The sequence below is a fragment of the Psammomys obesus genome, unplaced genomic scaffold, assembly GCF_907164565.1.
Source record: "Psammomys obesus unplaced genomic scaffold, mPsaObe1.curated_primary_1811, whole genome shotgun sequence".
Classification (NCBI taxonomy): domain Eukaryota; kingdom Metazoa; phylum Chordata; class Mammalia; order Rodentia; family Muridae; genus Psammomys; species Psammomys obesus.
Genome location: NW_026591086.1, coordinates 14,597,522 through 14,621,562, shown reverse-complemented (window position 1 = coordinate 14,621,562; position 24,041 = coordinate 14,597,522). Strand labels below are relative to the sequence as shown.

Below are 24,041 nucleotides of genomic sequence, written 5' to 3'. Positions count from 1 at the left end.
ATCAGGTCTGCTTAATAAAGCTCCGGCAGCGTTGTGATCAGGAGTTGGTAAAAATTATGGGCGTCAAATGAGAGTGCAGTGTGGTAATGTAATCCTGTAATCCGTGTTAACCGCTGAATGTAGAGGACGCCCTAGATAGCACTGCAGAGCTGCAGGCGGGGCAGACAAGGCTCCTGGACTTTTCTCTGCCTGATGGTGGCGCTTCTGTTTATTTCCACTGTCTTTACAGCACTTTTGTCTGGCTCTCAGGGACTTCTCTGGTTATCTCATAGGCTGACGGCACCAGCCCTCTCGTGGCTCTCACTGTCAGCCCTGGTAAAGGTCACAGCTTGTTTGCCTGAGCTTAACACAGAAACTGCACTGTCCCCCCGACTCCCGGCTCTGCATTTGGCGAAAACACTGCTAATTTTCAGACGGGAAAGCAGAACTTCAGAAAAATGACAGGATGTCTGATTCTGGGTGTGACCCTTGAGGAGCACAGCTCGGCATAACTCAACAGTGTTTTTGTTGTTGTTGTTTTGTTTTGTTGTTTTTTTTTTAACACTTAGAAAATAATGCTAACAATATCTATTGATAGAATTTCTTGGTCCCTCCTTGTGTAGTTTCTATCATGAAATTTTGGGTGAACATGGTCTAAGGAACCTGCCTCATCAGCCACCCTTGCACTGCCTTCCTTCTTGTCTCTGAAGCTTTCAGGCCAATCTGTAACTTCAAATCTCTCACAAGCTTTTCAAAGCACTTTGGCATCTGTTGACAGTGACAAGTCACTGTCACTTTAAATAACTGATTTTTCTCTCGATAAAGACAAAGGCAAGTAGATGACAACTGTCTGCCAAAACCCCAGGTCCTCTGAGAGGTGGCTCTGTCCTAATATAGCTCATGCGGCAGCCACCTGCAGCCGGCAAGCAACAGGCTAAATCCCAACAATGAGAGCTCAATCAAAACCAAACAAAACGATTTACCTTAGAGTCCAGCTGCTGCATGTATGACCACAGATACTCTATGTTAGCTCCGAAAGGGTGGACATGAAGAAACGTTGATATGATGCCTGAATTAAAAAAAAAAAAAAAAAAAAAAAAAGACAAAACATGGGAAGTTATTTGGAGGCGAGTGGGAAGTCTCAATTAATGAATGCCATCTAACCTCACCGACTTTTGTGAGGCTGAGTCATGGGGTCGGACCATTCCTAACATCTCTCAACCAGCACCCACTACCAGAGCCATCCTGCAAGACAGCAAGAGTGACAGGGCAAAGAGAATACACTGTCTCACCGGATGGGAATGTGAGTGGTTAGCACGGCTAGACTCTGGAATGATGTGTTGATGGGGTATTTCTCAGCAAAGACTCCCGGGAGCAGTTCAACTAGCAAGTTGGTCCTTGATTTACCAATCTGAAATTGTAGTTTCTGGAAGGTTAAAATGATCTCTTTTCTTTCAGTGGACTTGGTATTCTGAAAGTGGCTTAGACAGCTGTGCCAGAGATCACGTTGCCGCTAGCGTCCTTGACAATTATAGTTGCTGCTTATGAAAAGAGTGCAATCCACATCCCAACACGTTCTCCATACAACTCCTGCTGCTTCGGCAGGCTCTGGGTGCTGGGGAAATGGAGCCGGGAACTCTCCTCTTCTCCACTGTGACTCACACAATCATCATTTGCACAGGTCTTGGGACAAGCGCTCTGCAGAAAGCCTTCCATCTTGGCTGTCCCAACAAAATGGCTGGATATTAGTGTCAGGACCAAACTAAAAATCGTGACCTTCCCATCCTCCCTGCTCCCGATCCAAAAGCAAAACAGTGAGTGTGCTGCTTTTTGCCACAAGGTCAAGCTTAGATGGACACTCGGAAGTCTTTCAGCAGGTGTGAGGTGTATTACAGCTCCCACACTGTGTCCTGTGAGAACTGATGCTGGTTAGAGGTCCCCTGCCTCAAGTGTACTCAGGGCAAGCACTGCCCAAGCAGGAGGCCACCCGACATTTGCACCGGCCTTGAACGCATTGGGGATGGTGCCTGCCCCTCTGTTTTCCTCTGTCATGTGTGGGATGCTCATGGCTGAGTGAGGCAGCCAGGTGTCAAAGACAAGTCACCATCTTCTCCGAGGGCCAGGAACAGGATCTAGACGAGCACTCTTGATTACCGTCTTTTGAGATTTGTTCATATGAGGTTTGCATGAGGATGGTGGGTAGGAACAGTTCAATCTCCATCAGGCTGAAATGTCTGTGTGCTGAGGCTGCCTGTTCTGAGACACAGAGAGCCCCCCCCCTTTGATTCTGAGTTTATGCGGATCTTTCTTTTCCTGAATTACAGTTTTATGACATAATAGGGACCATCCATAGGTGATGAGGGTGATTTTAACAACCTTAAGTGACCACTTGAGAAAATGCACTTCCTATGTTCTGTAGGCTCAGTTTTTCTTATTTTAAAAATCAGAGTCCGTTGGTCCGTTGAGGGGGAAGCTTAGTAAATGAAGTCTCTTGAAAGGAACTGGGCTGTTCCCTGGAATGGAGAAGGGCCAGCTTTTCCATTCGGGAGGTGTGCAGGCAGCCGCAGCTGCTGTGAATTCTTTCATACGATAGCTGTGTCATGTCTAAAAGACAGCATTTCCTAGTATTCTTTCCTACCCCCTGGCTCTTACAGCCTCCCCCCCCCCTTCCCCGGCTTCCACTTCTACAGTGTCCCTGAACCTTGAGAAAGGGTTTGGTATAAATGTCTCATTTAGGCCTAGAACTCAGTCCCTCACTCTCAGAGCTCTGACCCTTTATGTGTCTCTCCACTGAGAGCTGCTCACAGCAAAAAGCAGCTTATCTGACAAAGGTGGGGAACAGCCCAGGTCTATGGGTGCAAATGTTTAGATGCCAGCCCAAATCCTGGCAGACATGGGGGTGGGTGACAGGCAGGCCCCACCCCTTACTGAGGAGCTATGAGCAGTAGGCAGTGGCCAGGGAGAAGAGGACCATTATTTTTTGATGTCTTGGCCACTGGAAGGCTTCCAATGCTCCAGAGGATGGCCGGCTCACATCCACACATATGCAGCACAGAGCGGATAAACTTAGAGAGGTACATACATGCATACATGCTAAACAACTAATCGAAAAAAAATAACAGGAAGTTAAGAAGAGGTTGTGTTAGGAGTGTGTGTGTGTGGGGGGGGGGGGGCAGTAGAGATGGGAAATGGGGCCGGATGGATAGAATCGTATTTCAGTGTATATATATTTGGAATGGCCAAGAATAAAGCAAAACAAAGGAAAAAGAAAGTTTCTCTTGAAAAGGGGGAGGGGAGGGGCGGGTAGTTATAACTCCAAAGTTAACGAAAAGCACCAGCATGTCCCCACAGGGAGATTCGTTTCTGGCGCTCTGGGGGCTCCCTCTGTGCTTGGAACTGAGGCTTAGCCTATGCGGAACAGGTGGGCTGCAAATGGGATGGGCTCTGTTGCTCTGCCTATTTCTGTGGAGCGGCAGCAGGCCTCGCTGCTTAGGAACGTGTTCCCAAGAGCGCAAGATGTGTTTGTAAGCCCACAATCTAAGTGGGATAAGAGGAGCAGACGTTGTCCTACTGGGCTTTTTATGGGTCTCGGAGCCCTGAAATCTGCTTGAGAGAATGTAAACCAGCTCCGTGTGAGGAGCAGCAGATCTCCTTTGGAGGGCCCATTCTGGCAGCCTACATAAAAGCATTCCATCAGGACCGTCTATTTTATCCTTGTTCTCAACCCTCACTAAGGCCATGCTGGTAGTGTCTGAATGAACCTAACAGTACTAGCTTCCCCCAACGCCCCGCACCCGTTCAGTTCTGTTAAGTGGTGGCAATAGGACACCAAGGTGATAGGCACAGCATCATGTAAGACAGAAAAAAAAAAAAAAGGACATTTATATGGATTCTCAGCCTAGATGAACAACATATTTGGTAAACACAAATATAAGACTAACAAAATGGTGATAGGCCTAACAGAGAGAAAATCAGCGACCAAGGCCAAATGCAGCCATCTTTGAGAGAGTAAGATCTTCCAAATGGGAGATGTGAAGGAGCCTAGCAGACTGAGCCTGCAGTAGGTCTATGTACTCCATGGTGAGGATAAAAGCCCTGCCGGCCGGCTATACCAGAGCTAGCTGAAGAGGGTCGCGGCTCACGTTTGGAGGTGTGTGTGGAGGAGAGCCTCATTTGCCAGTCAGGGCCTTGGAATAATTCTAAATGTTGCAGAAGACAAAAACTGGAGCTTGAGACTGAACTCAAGGATCCAGAGATGTAGAGACTAAGCTAAGGGAACCTCAGTAAAGGAGGGACATGAGACGAAGTGATTGAAGAGAAAGAGCGGTGCCCTGATGGCCAGGAAAAGAAAGTGCGTGTAGAGCCTCACCATCTGAATCCAACCATGCCAAGCGCAGCTGACAGGTCGAATTAAAAACCTGGGGTCGTGAGCAGTTCCCGAGGAGGCTGGAGAGGCTGGAAAGGAATAGAGGAGGCCGTGGAGGTGACAGCACTCTGAAGAGACTATGCTTGGACAGGAAAAGAAGCCCTTGGTTGGAGAAGTCAAGGCAGGTTCCCTCCTCTTTTCCAGGTATAAGATGATATAGCTGATCTCTGTACGTGGACCATATGGTCCTCCGTCTACCTACAGGATGTCTGTCGGGTGACGTGGCTTTCCCAGTGGTCCTCATAGATTACAGGGGAGTGAGCGGGTCAGACCCTGTAGCTTTACAGCTATTGGCAATTAGGGCAGCAGCGCCAAAGGCACACCTCTTGCTCTAGACTACTCAGATGGTGGAACCCTCAGTCCACTAGAGAGATTGGGGGACCGTGCTTGTTATGGGGCCAACCATTCCACTCATGTGAACTCTGCGCTTTAAAGGTACCCTGGTTATCTGATGAGAATGAAACAGCAATCTGTACCTCACTTTTATCAGCTCATTGTTCTCTTCTAGGTAGAATGTGGAGTGGGATTCTACCAGAATAGACACCTCCTTCCTTGGGCTTGCTTGGAGTTTTCATTCTAAACTGTCGTCGAAGTTTTGACACTGTGGCTAGATTAGCTTTTCCTGTGCCTGGACCAGCTGCTGAATGTCTCCCAGGAAACCTCAGGAGACCCTGGGCCCTAACGGCTACCTGGAGTTGGAGAAATCCAGGGATCTCGATGACCCTAGATCTGCAAATAAAAAGTCACATCTCCAAATACAGCCGCGTCTTTGCCGGGAACTGAGTGCAAGAGTGTGGCCTGAGTGTGGACCAGCCTCAAAGGTACCCTGCTTTATACTGAAGTCCATCACTCAACTCTGTGGACAGTGAATGGGGAGCCAGCCAGGAGCCATGCACCCCCTGACTAAGCTGTTCTCAGGACTGGGTGGCAGTAACCTGGTGGCAGCTGAAGAGTGTATGCAGGTGGGAGAAAGGAAGGCAATGCCGAGGGTGAGCAACCATGTTTCAGGCTGACGGTTCTCAGTGACTTGAGATCCTAAGAGGCTTTGATTTCCCCAAGTCAATTCAAAACATGGTCTTACCTGAGCCTTTCTTCTATCTTTCTTCTTAGTTTCTCAACTAAAGCCTTCAGAGATTATATGGGCCACTCAGTGGACTGTTCCCTGCATCTGAGATGTCCTTAAAAACGTTCCTCTTTGTCTAGCAAAAGCTTTTACAATTTTAGGACCAGCTCGACTTACTTTCTCTGGACAAGAATCTAGAACTTATGTTAATCTTCTCTCTGTTTCTGGTTTTACTGTACACTATGTTTCATTGTTGATAAATGCCTTTGTCTCATTCTCTGTAAATATGTTGAAGGAAGAGGGCCCTCTTGCCGCCATCTGCTGCTTGGCTGTGGTGTGATGTCGCCTTTGGAGGATGGTATCACAAGACCATCTGTAGATCAGATATTTACATTAAGATTCATAATGGCAGCAAAGTTGCTGGTATGAAATAGCAACAAAATAGTTTTATGGTTGGGGGTCACCACAGCATGAGGAGCTGTATTAAGGGGTCACAGCATTAGGAAGCTTCTTATGGGAAGCTCTGAACAAATGTTTGCCGATTTATTAAGAGGGGCATCATTAGTACTTCGGAAACAAGATTTAGGTCACTACCTCATTTTTTTTGTGGTCAGTAGCTTTCAGTGAGAAACACTCTTCAGATCACTTTTCTCAAACACCACCTCACTGTAACCTCACTTCCGTTTAACAGGGACACCAAAGAGTTATCATCCAACTTTCTATAAATGCAGTGTCTTCATGTTCAACTTCATGCTCATGTTTTTTCCCCCAACAACCCAGGTATTAGTGGAGCATTCCGATTTTAACCCAGGGTACACACACAAGCCAGGGATACAACAATGGGAGCAGTGGTTGTGAGGAGGCTCTGAGTAACCTATGGCATGTACAGATCCTGGCCTGGAGAGGAGTCGGGATGGTGGCAACATATCTTTTGCCTGATGGGTCTCATGACCAGGAAGGCTGGAGGAAAAGCTACTTATACTTAGCACCCAGCTCAAACAGCGAGGAGGGGTTGGCAGCATCTGTGTGGGATTCACAATGCTGAGTAGTGTCCTGATTGGTTTTTTGTTAACTTGTCTCACACATACAGATGTATCATGGATGAGGGAATCTTAATTGAGAAAATATGTAAGACTGCCTGTGGGCAAGTTTGTTTTGTTTTGTCTTGTTTTGTTTTTTCCTTGATTCATGACTGATGTGGACAGCCCCGCCCACCGTGGGTGGTCCTGTGCCATACAAGAAAGCAGGCTGAGTAAGCCAGTAACCAGTGTTTTCCCCATGAAGCCTGCATCAGTTCTTGCCTCCAGGTTCCTGCCCTGACTTCCCTCACTGGTGGAGTGTGACCTAAGAATTAAAAGGTAAAATAAACCTTTTCATCTTCAAGCTGTTTTGGGCTATGGTGTTTTCTTACAGCAACAGAAACTCCCAACTACAACAAAGAGCGTTGTCAGGGTGCCAATCACAGTTGTGGTTGGAAATCTATTGGTTAGTATCTAACAGTAAGAAGATAAAGTGATACAGACACACAGTTATACTATTCACATTTCTCCAGCCACTAGTTTATTAATTAAAAAAAAAACTGACCTATTCTCTCATAGGACAGTATCCAGCAATTTCTGGATTAGAGGCACAAAACTTTGGTCCCTGGTCAGAAGTACGGACTCATTCTATCCAAAAACAACTCCAGTGTATGCCAGACCCAACCTGTGAGCCATACCTGAAATGGAATAGGTACTCTGACATAGACAGCTACGGTCGAGCTGGGTGAGGATATGGTTACGTAGAGCTCTGAAACATAAAATACTACTGCAGAAACCCCATAAAGGTAAAAATTTAAAGGCTCACTTATATATAAACTTACCTTCACAAAGTCCGACATCAAAGCAAATAGTCTAGAGGTTGCAAGAATAAGGTATTTTCTAAGATGTTGATCCTTTTAGTTGGGTTGGGGCACAATCCCCTATCCTCATTAATTGTCAGGGAAACAGTTTGGCAGAAATGGTTTAATTCTCCAAAGATCAGGAGTTGCCAAGATGGAAAAGGATTTGCAATAAAATCCTACCAATCCTTTATGATATATACTAGCAATAAAATAAATAAATGAAACAAAGACTCTGGTTTTACAAAATGGTCCTGAGGATGGACAGATCTTACTCTGGTCAGTGAGCCTGTCATACAAATGACCACAGGTAACTAGGACTTCCTTACTCTGCAAGCTCGAACCACATTTCCCCATTCACTTAAATCGTCTGTTTTTCACTCCCAGGCAACTGAAATTTGTTTCATATCCCACATAAAATTAATGTAAGAGAGGGTATTGGGGTGCCTGAATATATTGTCATATTTATAAACGTTCCCAGATGTGGAACATTTTGACAACTAACAATATTTGCAGATACCAGAAAAGTAAAATGGGACTGTGGCGGTAGGATCTGGGTGGGGTTGGGAACATCAAAAAGGGGAATAGTAGGACTCGGATACTATGAAGGGGAAATAGGAAAAACTGATAGGACATGCTTATCTGTGGGGGAAAGAAGAAAGGTAACAGAGAAGAAGAGGGAAGGAGTAGAAAATAAATAATAGTAAGTATGTTTGAAAAAAATCCATAAGGTTTATATTACTTTGTGGTTACTTAAACTCACACACACACACACATTTAATTGAAGCTATGACAATTGGGCTGACGATGCCATCATTCCCACAGAGTAACAAAAACCCCAATGTCAGGTGTGGAAAACCTTCCTGGTTTTAAATGGTCATGGGAGTTCAAGAGACTCCCCAGACAATTGCGGTTGCCCTAGGAAAGGAAGGTAAGACCCTGTTGCTGAATATCCAACACACTTCATACATAGAATTTGGAGGAATCAATCTAGCTCTGACCCGGAAGCCTCCTCCTTGATGACTAATTCTCATAGTATCAGAAAAAGCCATGCAAGCATCCTAGCACAAGTGTAGCCAACCAATGGTACTATCCAGCTTGTGATAACCACATAACACAACAGTGGCCGACATGGCACTGTGAGAGAGGCAACCATGGCACTGTCTTCTGGAATAACCAATAGCCACCTCCTAGGCCTTAACATCCTTGGCTCTGTATATTTAGCCAAGTACTTGTGGCTGTTAAGGACATGGAACCTAGAAGAGATCCTATTACTTGCCACTTTCCTAAACCAGTATAGTTTCTAACTGTAATGTAAACACTTATGGCCATATACCACAGCTAAGTGTAGCTCTCTCCTTCATCAAGGAGGTTTCTTTCTTTCTTTTTTTTTTTTTTTTGCAGTAGACTAAAATTATTAGAGGAAGTCATACCTGATCAAAATGGAGAAATCAAATGACCGTGGAATAACTACCTCCTGACCAACACATTATCATACCCTCTACACTTAAGGCTTTAGAAATATCATGGAAGATGGGGTGAAAACACTGCAAAAGCCAGGGGACCAAGAGAGCTACTGCAAGACAGACTCTTCAAACAAATAAACATGGGGGCGGATCTGGAAGGAGTTAGAGCAAGAGTGGGTGGTGAGTATGATCAAGAGACATGGTATTATATTAAGAATAAAACATTATTTAAGAGTAGAAAAGGAGAAAGTAAGCTGAGCACATGACTTCTTCTCTCTCCGCTTCCTGTCTGTGGTACCATGTGACCAGCTGCCGAACATTCCTGCTCCTATGAGTCTTCCACCATGATGGACTGGAACCTCAAAACTGTGAGCCAAAATAAGTCCTTTCTCCCTTAAGCCACTTTTATCAAGGCATATCACCAGAGCAATATGAATGCTGACTAAGACAGGGGGGGCCATTACTTAATAACAGGCAAGGCACCGGATCCACTGCTCAGCTTGGAGATACATCTCCATCACAGCACCTTGTGGGGAGTCAGAAGGATTGCTCTGTTTTAATTCTGAATTTTATAAGAATATAAATGTGGCTATTCAGAGGGTGGGTTTGAGGAGGAAGTCATAGCTTGTGTTAAACCATCATGAGAAGAAGGTGAAAATACAATATGGAGTTGAAAAAAAAATCACTCCTTCGTTTACATTGATCAAACATTAAAGTCTCTACCTCCTTTGTAGAAAGGTTCTCATATACTGTTTTGAGATTAATGCAGTCCTGTTTCACTCCAATCCCCAGTTTATAGGTGGTTTGGCATCAAAGATGAACTCTGAGGGGAACATTCAGTCTGCTGTGCATTCCTCTTTGAAGATACTGCTGTTCTTAAGTATAGAAATTCATGTTAGAGGCCTGCTCTAAATTTTAAAACCCTGCAAGTGGTCAATATTAATCACACGTCTAGAAAGTTTTCTACAGATCATTATGAGTTTTGTTATATACTCAAAGCATTGTAGGGGCAATAGTCATCTCTCAGTCACACTGAATAAAACAAATGGTTATCAGAGTTGCAAATATTTTCCGAAGGGAGAGAAAGCCAGTTAATAGCTATATATGGGCTTATTTTGGGTTCCCAGAAATGACAGTACATCAGCCTGTCTTTTGAGACGTTTGCATGGCATATTATTACGGCTGTATATCATCAGAGAGAGAAAAAATAATTGGTTTTCCTTGGAGTATCTCTAAGTCGGTGTCATGTTCAATAACCCTGTAGTTGAAAAATCTATATGTGATGGATGAAATTTTGGACTATCTTTTGAATTTAATTTCTCTTGTGCTGGCTCCTGCAGGCCTCAGTGAACCTGTCATCTTTCAGGAGAGAGCCGATGCAATATTTAGAAGATGTTGCTTCTGCCAGATGATGACCTGGGGGAGAACGGTCCTCCTCTTGTGCACCGTGGCCTCGATCCTCACCATTAACCATGCTGCAGAGGAGCCTGGATGAACCTGGCACCCTATGCTGTGAGTCTCCACCAAGGTGCAGTCTGGACCGAGGTTGTGTATCCCAGGTTAAGGACAGCAGATCCCTTTCTTCTTCGGTTGGGAAGGGTTTTCTAAGGTGGGCCCCCAAGCACATTACTGACATACCACCCCCAAGAACATTATCCTGAGAGACTGAGAACCCTGCCTGGATCAACTGGATAAAGACTGAAGAAACAGGAGGTTTGTCTCAGTCCAGACAAAGCAAAAGCCAACCTGGCTGGGCCTCGTGGGGCAAGTGGGTGTTTCAGGTGAATAGCAAAACTCCTTTTTCTTTCCCTTCCTTCTCTTGTTCATCTTGGCTAAATGGATCCACACGATGTGAGAATCTGGTTTAGACTTTCCTGATTATCCTAACAACATTACTCTGGATAATTACTAATAATTACCCAATAATTACTAATCAGCACTACAGGTCTGGCCTTGGGGCCGACATTGAGATGGAGTCTCTGCTAAAGGAAGCTCATCTCTAGGCTAAAAAATGCTTAAAAGCCTGGCATGGCTTATGGACTTTTGGACAACACCAAATCGGAGCTCTTTTGAAATTTTAAAGTTCAGATTTATAACACAAGAGATGCAAATGAACCTATTTTCTTGAACCCGGTTTTCTGTCTGACAACTGCCTAATGTTTTCAGTTCCAGGTGAGAGGCGACCTCTTGCCGGTCTGTCTGACACTCATTTGGAATGCACATTGTGTAATGTTGATAAAGCAAGCCTGACCTCCGATGGGGAGGTTTGGCTGCTTGGACTGTCGACACCGTTGAAGTGAGTTACTGAACTGTTGGCCAGGTTGGTTCTCTGGGGATGATTTCTACAGACAAACGGTGAGAAGAGACTTCGCTTACCTATGAGCAGGGCCTCCTTCTCGGATTTTAAGCCTTGGCTTCTTTTCTCCGTGTTGTTCTCTCGGTCTTGGTTAACCAAGGCAACCGTCAGCACGTTGATTTCCTATCAAGTTCAAACACAAAAGCCATGTAGTTGTTTACATAGACTCCGTGTGCACTGTGATAAACAAGCCCCCACCCATTTCTTAAACTCTACAAAACAGGCCATTGTTTCCTCTTAGACATGCAGATACAATCTTAAAATTATTTGTTCAATAACAGGCTCCTAACTTTGTTCCCATACAACCAAGACACTCTTTAAGAATAGCAAATTTGACAAAACTACCTCGGATTTTTGCTAACTAGAACAAAACCAACACATCTGTTCACAAAGGCTGTGTTTGAATGTCGCCATGGTAATATGCTTTATTCTAAACCTGAAAATTCGGGGGATGTGTCAAAGCTTCCACAAGGCTGACTATGTGAATAACTGAGTGAACACAGACAGAAGGATGTGCTGAGAAACTGAGGCAGAGATGTAGGTGGAGTAGTATTTAAGCTGAGTAGAAAGGGACTCTTGTGCACAAGAAGTGGGGAAAGGTAAGGCAAACCTAGGAGATTTTATTTGTTTTGTTTGTTTTTTAAGCAATGAGGAATTGAACAAGAGCTATACACACATGGAATTATTTTTATGGTCTTCTAAAAGTTGAAGATTTAACTCATATCTTCCCATTATTGAGTTATAACTTGAAATAGAAAGTGATATAATAGAAATTCAATAGCTTGCAAGGATGTATAATCACTATAGAGAAGTTGAGTCTTGTTGGAAGGAAGATGCTAACTGACAAGACAGCTCTCTCCCCTTGAGGGAGATCCAACATAGTTGAACAAATGCACCCTAGTGCTCAGCCTTGCTATGGGTAAGTACCAGAGCAGCAAAGTGAAAATTGTATCTTGAGGCGAGTAGTTGAACGAGAATGGTGGGAATCAGCAAGGAAGACTGTTGGACCCCTAAATAAAATGCAGAGTCAGAATGGCACCCTAGAGAATGGAGCAAACTGCAGCTTTAACACCAGGTCACTGGCTGGGAGGCAGGGACACTCTATATTGTAAGGAAAAGGTAAGCCGCAAATTATCAACAACCCCCATTGTAAAAGTGGGGCAACTTCAGAATTCTTTGGTCCTAAGAAGGGTTTAAGATCAGACTGTGAGCTGTCTGGCTGCCGCAAGGAAGGAACTCACACAGACCCTCCCAAAGTCCAGAGTCCAAGCTGTAAAAGTAACTTTTATTTGCCTATTACAGTTGTTGTCTTGGAGGCTTAAAGCTTCTAGCCTTGGTACAATCTAACCTAGATAGTTTTCAGCCTCTTAAATAAGCTCACCCATGTTCTTACTGAGCTCATAGCTGGCTGGCTCAACTCAGCTGTTCTGGCCCAAACTCCTCTTCTAGCTGAGTTTCTCAATCTGGTTTCTCTCTCGGCCCCTGACTTGTTCGCCTTGGCCTCAAACTAACTCCAGCAATCTTCTCTCACCTGGCTCCTTCTCATTCTCTGGCTCATTCAGTCTTCACTGAGTTCTCTCTCTACAACCTGTCTCTCTATTACTTTCCTGGTAAAAACTGCCTCTTCTTATATGTGCTGTTTTAAATACCCTTCAACTCAAAAGTCTCTCCTACTCTTTAATCTCTTGTCAGTTGGTTTCTTGCTCTGATTCTTGACGTAGGGCTAACCTTATTAAATCCTGTGTACAAAAAGCTCTTGGATTAAAGTTGTGTGGTAAGCCTGGCTGAACCACACCATAATCACCATAGATGTCAGCCATAGATACGGAGGACAGAGCCTTGGCATCATCTCCACTTGTCTCTTGGGACAGAAGACCATCCAAGTTCTACGGCTGCAGAGGAGCAGATGCAGTACTACAAGCCCAAGAACAACTGAGGATTACACCATCAAGCTGGAGTTACCAGCGGCATGTACCCCAGCATCCCTGTGCTCGTCCTATGGGAAACAGAGAAGGTCCTTTTCCATCCACTGACTCAAACTGTGAGAGCTGTTTTCTTAGGCCGAGGAATCTCCTGTATTTATCTTAAAGGGCCTAACGAGGGACTCCTTCATATTATATGGCTCAGGGACTTTTTTTGCTTACATCCCTGGTCTTGATTGTACATATTTTAGGATCTAGGACAGTTCCCTCTACATCTCGTATCACCAAGACTGTGGCAGCCGCCATAACAGGTCCCAGTGTCATAAGTGTTCTACACTGTGATGCCCAAGGAACACAACTTTAGAAACCTATACGAAATGCAAAGTCCTATAACTATTTTCATGAATCACTGTAGTTTAGATCACTGAGATCCAATAGATGTTGCTAACATCACCATCGCCAAACAAATCACACACAGATTACACATTTGAGAACACCCATAATAAAGCCAAAAGACCTACCCAGCTGGCACCATACATCCCATGTAAATAAAAAAATACTTTTATATATAAACTACTCCATAAAATTAGAAGAGGCAGTTCTTTCACAAGATGCACAGGCATTGGTATAGGGATATATAAAACAGAAAAAGCAGCACACTGCCTCCAAAGGAACACGGGAATTCTCCTGAAATAGATCCCAATTTGAAGAAAATCTATGAAAAGAATATAAAATAATTATGCTAAGGAAATTTCATAAGGTGCAAGACAGGTGACACAAAGAAAGAGTAAAGTAGAAACTCCAGAAGGAAAAGAACATTGGAGGCCTACTTCATGAAATAATAGCAGAAATATTCTTGAATTCTCAGAGGTACAGATATTCAGCTATAAGAAACTTAATGGAGCTAACTGGAGTTGACAAAACAAACAAACAACAACAAAAAATACTTCACCAAAACATTATAGACAAGATGGTAAACTTACAAAACTGATAAAGATAGCAAAAGAAGTGAGCACAAAGCTCATGTCACATATAAGGAAGTCACCATTAGATTTACAACAGGTTTCTTAGCAGAAACCTTACAGGCTATAAACAATGGATGAAATAACTGAAGTCCTGAAAGAAAAAGGAAACAATAGAATACCCCCTCAAAGACCTCTGCCAGCCAAGATTACTGCATCCAATAATCTTTTAGGGAAAGTACAGAACTTATCACTAGGATATGCTTATGGGAATACTAGAAACAAAAAGATGACAGCTACCTTCATGAAAACACACAGGCACATGAAACTCAGTTGAAGAATAGTTACATAAAAGGGAAAGGGATCTAAACATTAGCATGCCAAAAAAAGCTACCAAACTACAAAGGTAAGTAATAAGCAGGAACCCCAAACAAAGAATATACACAACAAGCAGGAAGCAATTAACAAAACGAGAGAGGGCGTTGATAATTTATATTCAACAACACTGAGTGTAAATGGATTAAATTCACCCATCAAAATGCACAGATTGACCAAATAGATCAAACAACTATAACAAAATAAAACCAAATATCAAGATATAACTACATGCTGCCCCCAAACAAAAACATCAGAAAAAATTCTCATGCCACTGGCTGTAGACTCAGCGTGAAAGGTTCGCAAAATACGTGGCACACGAATGGAAACCAAAAGCACAGTGGGACTATGATACTCACACCAGATAGAGAAGAATTTAAATAAAAAGTGCAAAGACAGACAAAAAAAAGTCATCACATATTAATGAAACAACTCAGCAGATGACACAACAACTATAAACATATACACACCTACCACAGGGCCTTTATAGCTGAAGGTGTAAAGAACAGACTACATACAGTAAGAGATGGAGATCTTCAGTGCCAAATTTTCTCAGTCATCCAGACAGGAAGCAAACAACAAAAGACCTTGTTATGCCATGTAGGCAATTCAACTTGCCTGCCCTTAGGAGCCTTTAGGGACCTGACAATGTCCTATGTCACCACCTGGGCCAGGAGCTCCAGATATAATCTATCTGCCTTGGTTTCTCTCCCTTTCCCTGCTCTCTCTGACTTTCTTGTGGGGGAGCACCATCCCCCTCTTTCTCTTCTCTTATCCACTCTCTGTCTCTGTCTCTTTCTCCCCAAAGTCTGTACGATAAATCTCTTCATACCAGATCTGTTGTGTGTGGCATTTTTATTTATAACATACCTGATTTGAGCCACACTACAGTACAAATGTGCCTAAAAGGCATGTGACAACATTTCATTCAAGAATCGGAGACCATGCATTCTCATCACGGTGTTGAAAATTCCCTGAGATAGACTGTGTGTGAGGGCCACAAATCAAAACATAAAAACAAGACAAAACCAAAACCAGAATTATGTTGTGCTAAGACACATGGGGAAACAAACGTAAAAGGAGGAACAATGTGTTTTGGCTTATGGTTTCATTGTTTCAGTCAAAGGTCACTCGGCCTTGTTGCTTTGGGCCTGTGGTGAGGCAACACATAATGGCAGGGAGCATGTGATGGCGATGAGCTGCACACCCCATGGGAGGTGAAGGGGCTCTAGACAGTACAGTAGGGCACAAGCATGAAGGGGGAAATGGGAAAAAAGAATTTAACTGGGAAGGGGAGGACCATGATACAGAAGAAGAGAAAGGAAAGGGGAGGGAGATGTAATACCAAGGATGCTATAAAAGCCAGGGGAAGATATGTTTACATATAACTCATATGTTTATATGAGTTACACCATTTGGGGTGATAATGCTCCCCTCAGGAACAATATATATTATCTAACACCCACCTCGTACCAGACATGGGAACCCCCTGCTTGGATTTGTTGGTCAGAAAAGTCAAAGAGACTTATAAAATAATATAGGCTATTGCCACTGCTCTTCGTTGTCTCTCAGAACTTGGATAGATGTCCATATTTCTGAAGACACCACATGCTTTGGACACAGGACTTAGAGGAATTGAACTAGCACTAAGTTGGATGCTTTGTCCCTCAGGACTAGCTTTCATAATATCTGAAAGTGCTTTGCAATCTGCCAAGGAAGAAAAATGATCAATAGTTTTACCCAGCTGTACAGCCTAGGAGACACAATAATGACAAGCATAGCACAATATTCCAACAGATACAATAGTGGCACCTTGATGGGTCACTAATAGGAGTGACCAATAGGAATCTAACTGAACTTAAGGTCTGCTCAATAGGAGGAGATTCATACCTGGTACTGTAAAACTAGCTAACCACCCTTAGCTGATGAAACCATGGTTCCTAAAGAAGACCCTACTGCTGCCATTATCCTAAACCAGTTAATTCCAAACTGTATTCTAGATACTTATTTTTATACTTACAGGTGAGCGTGTGACTCATACGTCATGAAACCGGCTTCCTTTTTAATAGCAATATAAAAATAATTATGAAAACTACAACTGGTCCAAATGCAGACAGCAAATGACTGTGGGGTGCCCTAATCAATACAGCTCCAATACAATCATTATACCTGAGTCTTGGGGAGCACAGTGGAAAGGGAGCGGAAGGATTATAAGAGCTAGAGGACCAGAGGTCTGCTATGAGATACTTCTGTTTTTGACAGGGAAGTTATACTTATAATCACAACAGTATGGTAGCCTAAAGGAAGATCTGCACAATGACAACACCAGTTTACATGCCAATGTGAACGAGGGAAACTCTCACGAGGTGCTACTCCTAGATACAGAGACACTGGTGATTAATGGCTGCTCAGAGAGGAAGAACCAATATTTTTTAGAGGTAAGCCCTGCGATAGGTTACCCATTTCCAAGTAGTAATCTCCAAACACAAATACATATGACAATACTACAGAGACTCTTCAGGCTGTAGTCACATTTCATATGGATATCTGTCTGCAATGATACTTAAAGGAGATGAAGGCATGAATTTGAGAGGGAGCGGGGGACATGGGGGGAGTTGAAGGAGAGACAGAGAGAAATGAAAATGATAGAAAATGTATAACACTAAAAGATAATTAACAACTGAAGAGACAGGAGAGCTTATTATTCTGATTTTATTATTATGCATTGCATTCTTTTATCAAATCATCATATTGTACTCGATAAATATGTATAAATATTATTAATGAATAAGAAAAAAGATGGATCTTACAGAAAAGCCAGCATATTGAACAAGAGTGAATGACACGCTTTTTACATTAGATGGTAAGAAATTACAAATTGTTGAGAGAATGCTGGGAATACAAAGAATACAAATCTCATCTAATGGCATTCACATATGACAACCTCAGCAGGTGCCAATCAAAATAGAACTTAACATATGACCTCCTTACTACTTTAGAAATTGTCAGGAATGAAGAAATTTTTCCCGCAAAACTGTGGTTGGAGATATCTGTTGAATGTTTTGGAGGCTCAGTTTAAGATCGAACTTACTTGCTGAAGACTGTCAGGGTGGTCAAGGCTGAGTAAGAGGCAATGGAGGGTACAGAATGAAAGGAATCATAGTGATGTGATGACAGGCCAGAGGGAAGGTATTGGTTGACTAGAAGGTACCAAATGAGCAGAAATGTGCCTGTGAGCACTGGGCATTCATATCAAAGCAAGGGTGCTTGTCTAGTATGTGAGGCTATAAGTTAATCCTCAGAGAGAGAGAGAAGGGGGAAGGGAGATGGAAGAGAAAGAGGACCCCTTTTGAACAGGGTTTAGGATGGTCTGAGGTCTGGACAAACTCTTCAAAAAAGGCCAAAATACATATAAATATATAATACAAGTATATGTGTGTGTGTGTGTGTGTGTGTGTGTGTGTGTGTGTGTGTGTACACCCTGGAGCTGGGTTTAAAAGTAATTGAGAACTCAGATCCTGTGAGAAAGCAGCAGGTGCTCTTAACCACTGAGTCATCACACCAGTCCAGAAACACAATGAACTTTAAAATAGAGCAAGCCTTAAGGTTTATGTAGGAATGGAACATTTTGCAGAGTAACAGGGATGCAAACAGAAAAGGAATTCCTTATGAGATAAAATAACATACGGCGTTTTCAGATCAGGCTTTCTCAACTGGAGCAGAGAAGGACTATATATACATTCCGTCTCTCTGGGTTAATGGCGTCAGGGAGTCTGCCGAGTTCTGAACATGGTCCACACAAAAGACAAACAGGGACATGCACTGCACTTCCATGCCTGGGAAGGTAAGAATGCTGAGCAGATGCAGGCTGAGTTTCTATGCAAGTCTCCCAGGAAGAAGGAAGAACATTAACCAAGATGACAGTTACATCATCAAAAAACACTAGTAATGAACCTCAGAGCTAAGTGGAAATAATATCCTCGAAGAGAGGGTGATATGTTTACAGCCTGGATAATGATTGAGGACAAATGAAATTACACACAAGAGCTTAGCAGACAACATTAATTGCTAAGACTGAGTGGTGTCCTGGGGCCAGCACACAGTTGAGGATCCAGTTTGAGCAAGGGAAGCAGGTGGTGGCGGGCAGCCAGCATGTCAGGAGCTTGCAGGGAATGGTGAATGTGCAGCAGAGGACGCCACCCTCGGGTACTCTTCAGTACCTGTCCCCTTCTCCAGAGCTGGAGTCACGAAGGAGCAGAGGCATTGAATAGGACCCCAACAAATGCTACTGGCTACAACCCAGATAGAGCTGTGACTTGTTCTGATAATGCTATACGGGCGGATGAGCGAAGATGGAAGACAGGGCCACCCTCCCGTGGAAACATACCTTGCTATTGGATGTTGTGGTCTGTGTTCACTGGCAGTGGCTGGAGGGTGAACCCACCTCCCCATGTAGCACCCAATTCTTCAGCTTCTGTTTTTCTCAGCCTTCCACAAGGATGGCAAACTACGCTGCAAAGTGGGACAGGAATGGGCTCCAAGAAGTGCTTGTCGCCCATGGATCTGTCTGCAGAATTTCCAAAAGTGAGTACGACCATTTCCATTATGGTCAGAAGTGTGTCTAAGTCTAATAACTAGATACTCAGGTCTGCACTGTCATTTAGTCAACTAGACAAACTTGTGGCCATTCAAGAGTTACCTTCTCTAAGCCTCCACCTAAGCCTGCCATGAGTAGATTTCAAGGTCATACAGTTATTCAGACAGATAAGCACGCTTGTCACATGTTTTGCTAATGCTATCCTTCAAGTCAGGATGAATATATTTAAGTACTAAAAGATAGGATAGAGATGGCAGACAGTTATTTTATGTGGCATGTTTTTACCTTTTTCCACCTATTAGAAAGGGGCTGTTTTGTGTTAGGGACTCATGAGTTATTGGTTTCCGAGAAGAATAAGGGAGATCTGATTAACCTGTGTTTATGTTAATATTGCTTAATTGAAAAAGATAATCACAATTACCGGCAGTCTGTAAGTTTGGGGTCATCTACAAAATATAAGGTAAACACAGGCAATATTTTTAGTGTCATGAGAGCTTTTACTTAGTTGCTAAACATATAGATCTGATGTTTCTAAAAAGAAAAAAAAACCATAAACTTCCACCGTCAAAAAGGTTAAAGTAAATTAAACATTCAGTAACAACAAGGAACTAGGTAATTCCCCAAACTAAAATCTTTTTGCTGTTGAGCTTTCTAGTTTCAACCACTAAAAAAAAAAAAAAAAAAAAAAAATCTACAGCACATACACATATATGAAATGCCTACTCTGTACCAAAGAACTCTATGCTTTTAGGGAAAATGAGCACAAAGTGACAGAGAAATGACACCTGAGGTACAACAAGCCAATTGTTAACAAAGGTCTGTGAAAGAGACGTGTTGGCAGAAGCAGGAAGATCTTGAAGAGTCCAGATGTTCTCTGGAAGCCTTAACCAGCAATGGGTTTGACACAAACACCTCTGCACTCTAGGACACTGGGTTGGAGGCAAATGAAAGGCAACGTAGGGACACAGAGTGGGAGCCTACAGTAAAAGTGAGGTCATTTCTACCTCTTCACAAAGAGAGTCAAACCCAAGTTCATAACATGCAGAGTGCAACAGAAGGAGGATTCATGGGGTGGGATTAAACAGATAAATGTTGGGAATGAGTTAGGTGCCTAGTAAACAGGAAATTAGAGGAATATATAACTCCGCCAGATGATGTGTTCAGTTTCAGAAATCCTAAACTCAAGGTTTCTTTGGCATCTTGTTAAAATAGTTGAAAGACAGTGAGATGTGCAAGCTTTTTATGTAAGAAACAAAGGCCTCATACTGCTTTTCTCTGGGGTGGGGGTGCATTTCTCAGGTGTGTTTGCAGCAAGAACTGTGACTCTCTGGGACAAAGAGCTCGCCTTTTCACATCTGCCAGGAACAAGGTTGGCTCCCTCCCCTGCGCGCGCGCGCGCACACACACACACACACACACACACCATGCAAAACTAGTAGCTTTTCTGCATACCTATGATAAACATGCTGAGAAAACAATCCAAATCATAATTGTTTCAAAAACCACATAGGAATAAACCCAAGGAAGTTTATTCCATGGAAAATTTAAAAGACCGAGGAAAAGAAACTACAGAAGACACTAGAAGATAGACAGATGTCCTATTGTCACACAGTAACAGTGAGTGCTCTGCTCCATGACTGATGGGTTCAATTCATTCACCATTAAAATCCAACCAACACCATTCATAGAAACAGAAAGCAACCTCAACTTTCATATGAAAGCACAATGTATCCCAAACAGCCAAAGCAATTGTGAGCAAAAAGGAGAATGTTAGAGCCTACTCTTGGTTTCAAATTCTACTGCAGAACCACAGAATGGTACTGGCATTAAAACAGACAGAGAAATCAATAAAGTGGAATTGATGGCCTGGAACAAAACTCCCGTAGATATTTCCAGCTAATTCTTGACGAGCGTGTCAGAAATGTATATTGGAGAAAAGACATCCCCTTCTACAAATAGTGCTGGGAAGACTGGATATTTACAGGATAAGAATCAAACTAGAACCATATCTTTTCCCCATACAAAAATAAATTGGAAATGGATCAAAGACTTTAACATAGCCCTAAAAAATTGAAATTGTTAAAGGAAAAACAGAAAAAAAAAAAACACTTCAGATACAGGTCAAGGACATTATGAAAAGGATTCTAACAACTAAGGACAAAATTAAAAGAATTAACAGATAGGAATGCATAATATTAGAAAATGTCTGCATTGCAAAGGAAAAATTAACAAAGTAAAGGATCTGATTACAGAATGGGATTTGCTGGATACTATCTAGAATACATAAAGAACTCAAAAATTAAACCCCAAAGGAAAAAATATTCCAAATAATACAATCAACAAATGGGCAAACAAAGAGACACTTGAAATAAGTCACATTAAAATGCTCAGGATCCTTAGCCATCAGAGAAATGCAAATCCAATTTACAGTTATAATGGCCAATGCTGAAAACCACCAACCAGGTAAAGAAACCCTCTTATGCTGCTGGTGGGAATGTAAACTAATGTAGAAACCGTAAGAAAAATCAGTACTGAGGGTGCTCAAAAGACCAAAAATGGAACAGCCATATGAGCTAGCTGTACTGTAACCCTTCTTAATGTATCCAGAGGAGTCTAAATTATTACACCACAGAGACCAACACATCTATATTTGTTTAGACACCATGCACCACAGCTAAGTTACAGCATTAGTCTAGCTACCCATCAACAGAAGGATGGATAGAACAGTTTGCAGAGGTACAACTGCGCTTTTTATTTCTGTTGTTTTCATTCTCTTCCATGTATACTGGGCCCCTCAGACAAAGAAGGAGTAACCAGAACATAAACTGTTTTCCTTGAGTCTTTCCTTTAATTAGTCCAGTTGCTTCTGTGCCTTCATTTCTAATTGTTTTCTCCCACACAACTTCCTGCAGTGTCCACCAACTGTATAACTTCCTCACTACCCGAGTCATAACTTGCTCACTGGTACCCCATGCAAAGACCTCCTGAAGCGTTTCCAGCCACTTTCCTGGCAGTTATTTTCTCATCTTTTTATCGTGGTGTATTAGGCACTAGTGACACTAAGCCACCTGCTTCGCTTTTATTACATATAAGGTCCCAGACTTTATCCTTTTAATTTTCTACTTCATCTTCACTGGCTTTTGCTTTTCCTCTGCGGATCTATGGCCCCTATTTTCCTTCTTTGATTCCCTAATTTTGGCCCTTGCCAAAGTTCAGTCTCCACTTTTTTCTTCTCCATTCCCTCTGTCAAAGTTCTTCCATTTCATTCTCATGGATTCAGTCATGAGCAAGCCTGAGTCTTTAAGCCTTCAATCCTCATTATCAACTGACCACTGGGCTTGTCCAATTGAACCAACCACTACCTGATTCAAACTCCAAATGATCTGGGCAACATGCACATGCCTTTAATCCCAGCACTTGGGAGGAAGCAGCAGGCAGATCTCTGTGAGTTTAAGGCCAGACTGGTCCACACAGCAAGCTCTAGGCCAGACTGGACTAAATAGCAAGACCCTGTCTCAAAAACAAACAAACAAACAAATTTAAAATGAGAGGTGGCCACAAGGGCTTGCACCTTGGCCCTTTCTATAATAACTTGTTGACACTTAGGAGATTACTGAACATCTCCAAGTCTCAATAACAGGAAGCTACTTATCTAAAATGTGGATGCTGGGTACAACTGATACCTTTACGATTCATGTAATCTCACCATGTACTTCGTAATAGTAATTTTAAAGAACTGAACTTAAACTTCTAAAAATTTTATAATTCCCGAAGAAACTGAGTCTTGCCCCCATCCCCCACAGCTACTAGGTGCCAATAGTTTCTCAGAGGGGTGGGACTTCTTGACCCTTCCCTCATCCATGCTGTGATTTTGGCTGTCTTGATCTTGTTCAAGTTTCGTTCATGTGGCCCCGGCCACTGGGAGTCCATGTGTGCTCCTGTGCTGTCAAGGTCTGGCAATACTGTTTTGATGCAGATGCCTCCCGCCTTTGGTTTTTATAACTTTCCCATCACCTCTTCTATGATGATCCCCGGCCCTTGGGTTGAGGGAGTGTGATACAGAGGTCCATTTGGAATGGGACATTCAAGTCTTTTGTTATCTACATGTTGACCAGGTGTGGGTCTCATTAGTAGGCATGCTTGTGAGGCTGGTCATTGTTGCAGTTCAGAATGAGGTAAACTGTTAATGACTTTTCTCACTCAGTAGCATTGACAGAACATTCTAGCACTAAGAAAGCTAGAATGGCTTGGTACTTTTCTATTTCCTGCGGTTCTTAGGATGCGATCTTCTCTCCTTGTCCTGCAACTTCTAACTTAAACATTTGTATATGAAGCACAAGTCCCATATCTCCCAAAGAAACTTGTTTCCTGCAAAATTTCATTATCTGGAAACCATTTTTGTGCCATTGATGTGGCAACTGGCCACTTAAACAGTTGAGAGGAATTGGCTTTCATCTCTATTGTTTCTCCAACAAAACTTTTAGTGCAGTTGTCATATCTAAGCAAGCAAGCCCACTTGGTTGCATAGAGCTGTGTTCTAATTCTAATTCTGTCACCATGATCTGTACTCTGGATAGCTTCAAGCAGAGCATTGCTTTAAGCCTTAACTTTTTATGCAAAACAAGAATAATACTCTCTGCCTATCCCCCAGGGTTGTGGTAAGAACCAAATTTGAAAACTATACATCTCTGAGTGTGTTGTAATACGTCAATATTCACTTTTATTATTTATAGAACTGAGAGACTACAGAATAGGCATTTAATCTGAATCCATGCAAAAATGCAGCGCTAGACCTTTGCTTCAGTTTTATAAAATAGGTATGCAAAAATGTTAGCTGTGTTGTGTTTGAATAGTGAATATTTTTAAAAATTTCTGTGGCAACTTTGTTATACTTTCATCCTTATAATTTAAAAGGAAATGAAAAGAACCCAAAGACGTGCAAATTTCATTTTGAAGAACTCTAGGCAAGGTTCGCCCTTGCTCTATTTTACTTGTCCTATGGCCATGTGTTGTTTA

The 24,041-nt window shown here is 42.6% G+C and overlaps 1 protein-coding gene across 6 annotated transcripts in view; it reads right to left on the bottom strand.

Annotated features, from left to right (window-relative positions):
• The window catches only part of Enox1 (ecto-NOX disulfide-thiol exchanger 1), a 557,275-nt gene that overhangs the window by 15,224 nt on the left and 518,010 nt on the right, over positions 1-24,041 (bottom strand). For all 6 annotated transcript variants that reach the window (XM_055609746.1, XM_055609749.1, XM_055609750.1 and 3 more), the window contains 2 exons: positions 11,190-11,292; positions 963-1,048 (listed from right to left, as the gene is read on the bottom strand). In XM_055609746.1, coding sequence (XP_055465721.1) covers positions 963-1,048; positions 11,190-11,292 — 189 coding nt within the window. The remainder of the gene's footprint in view (positions 1-962; positions 1,049-11,189; positions 11,293-24,041) is intronic.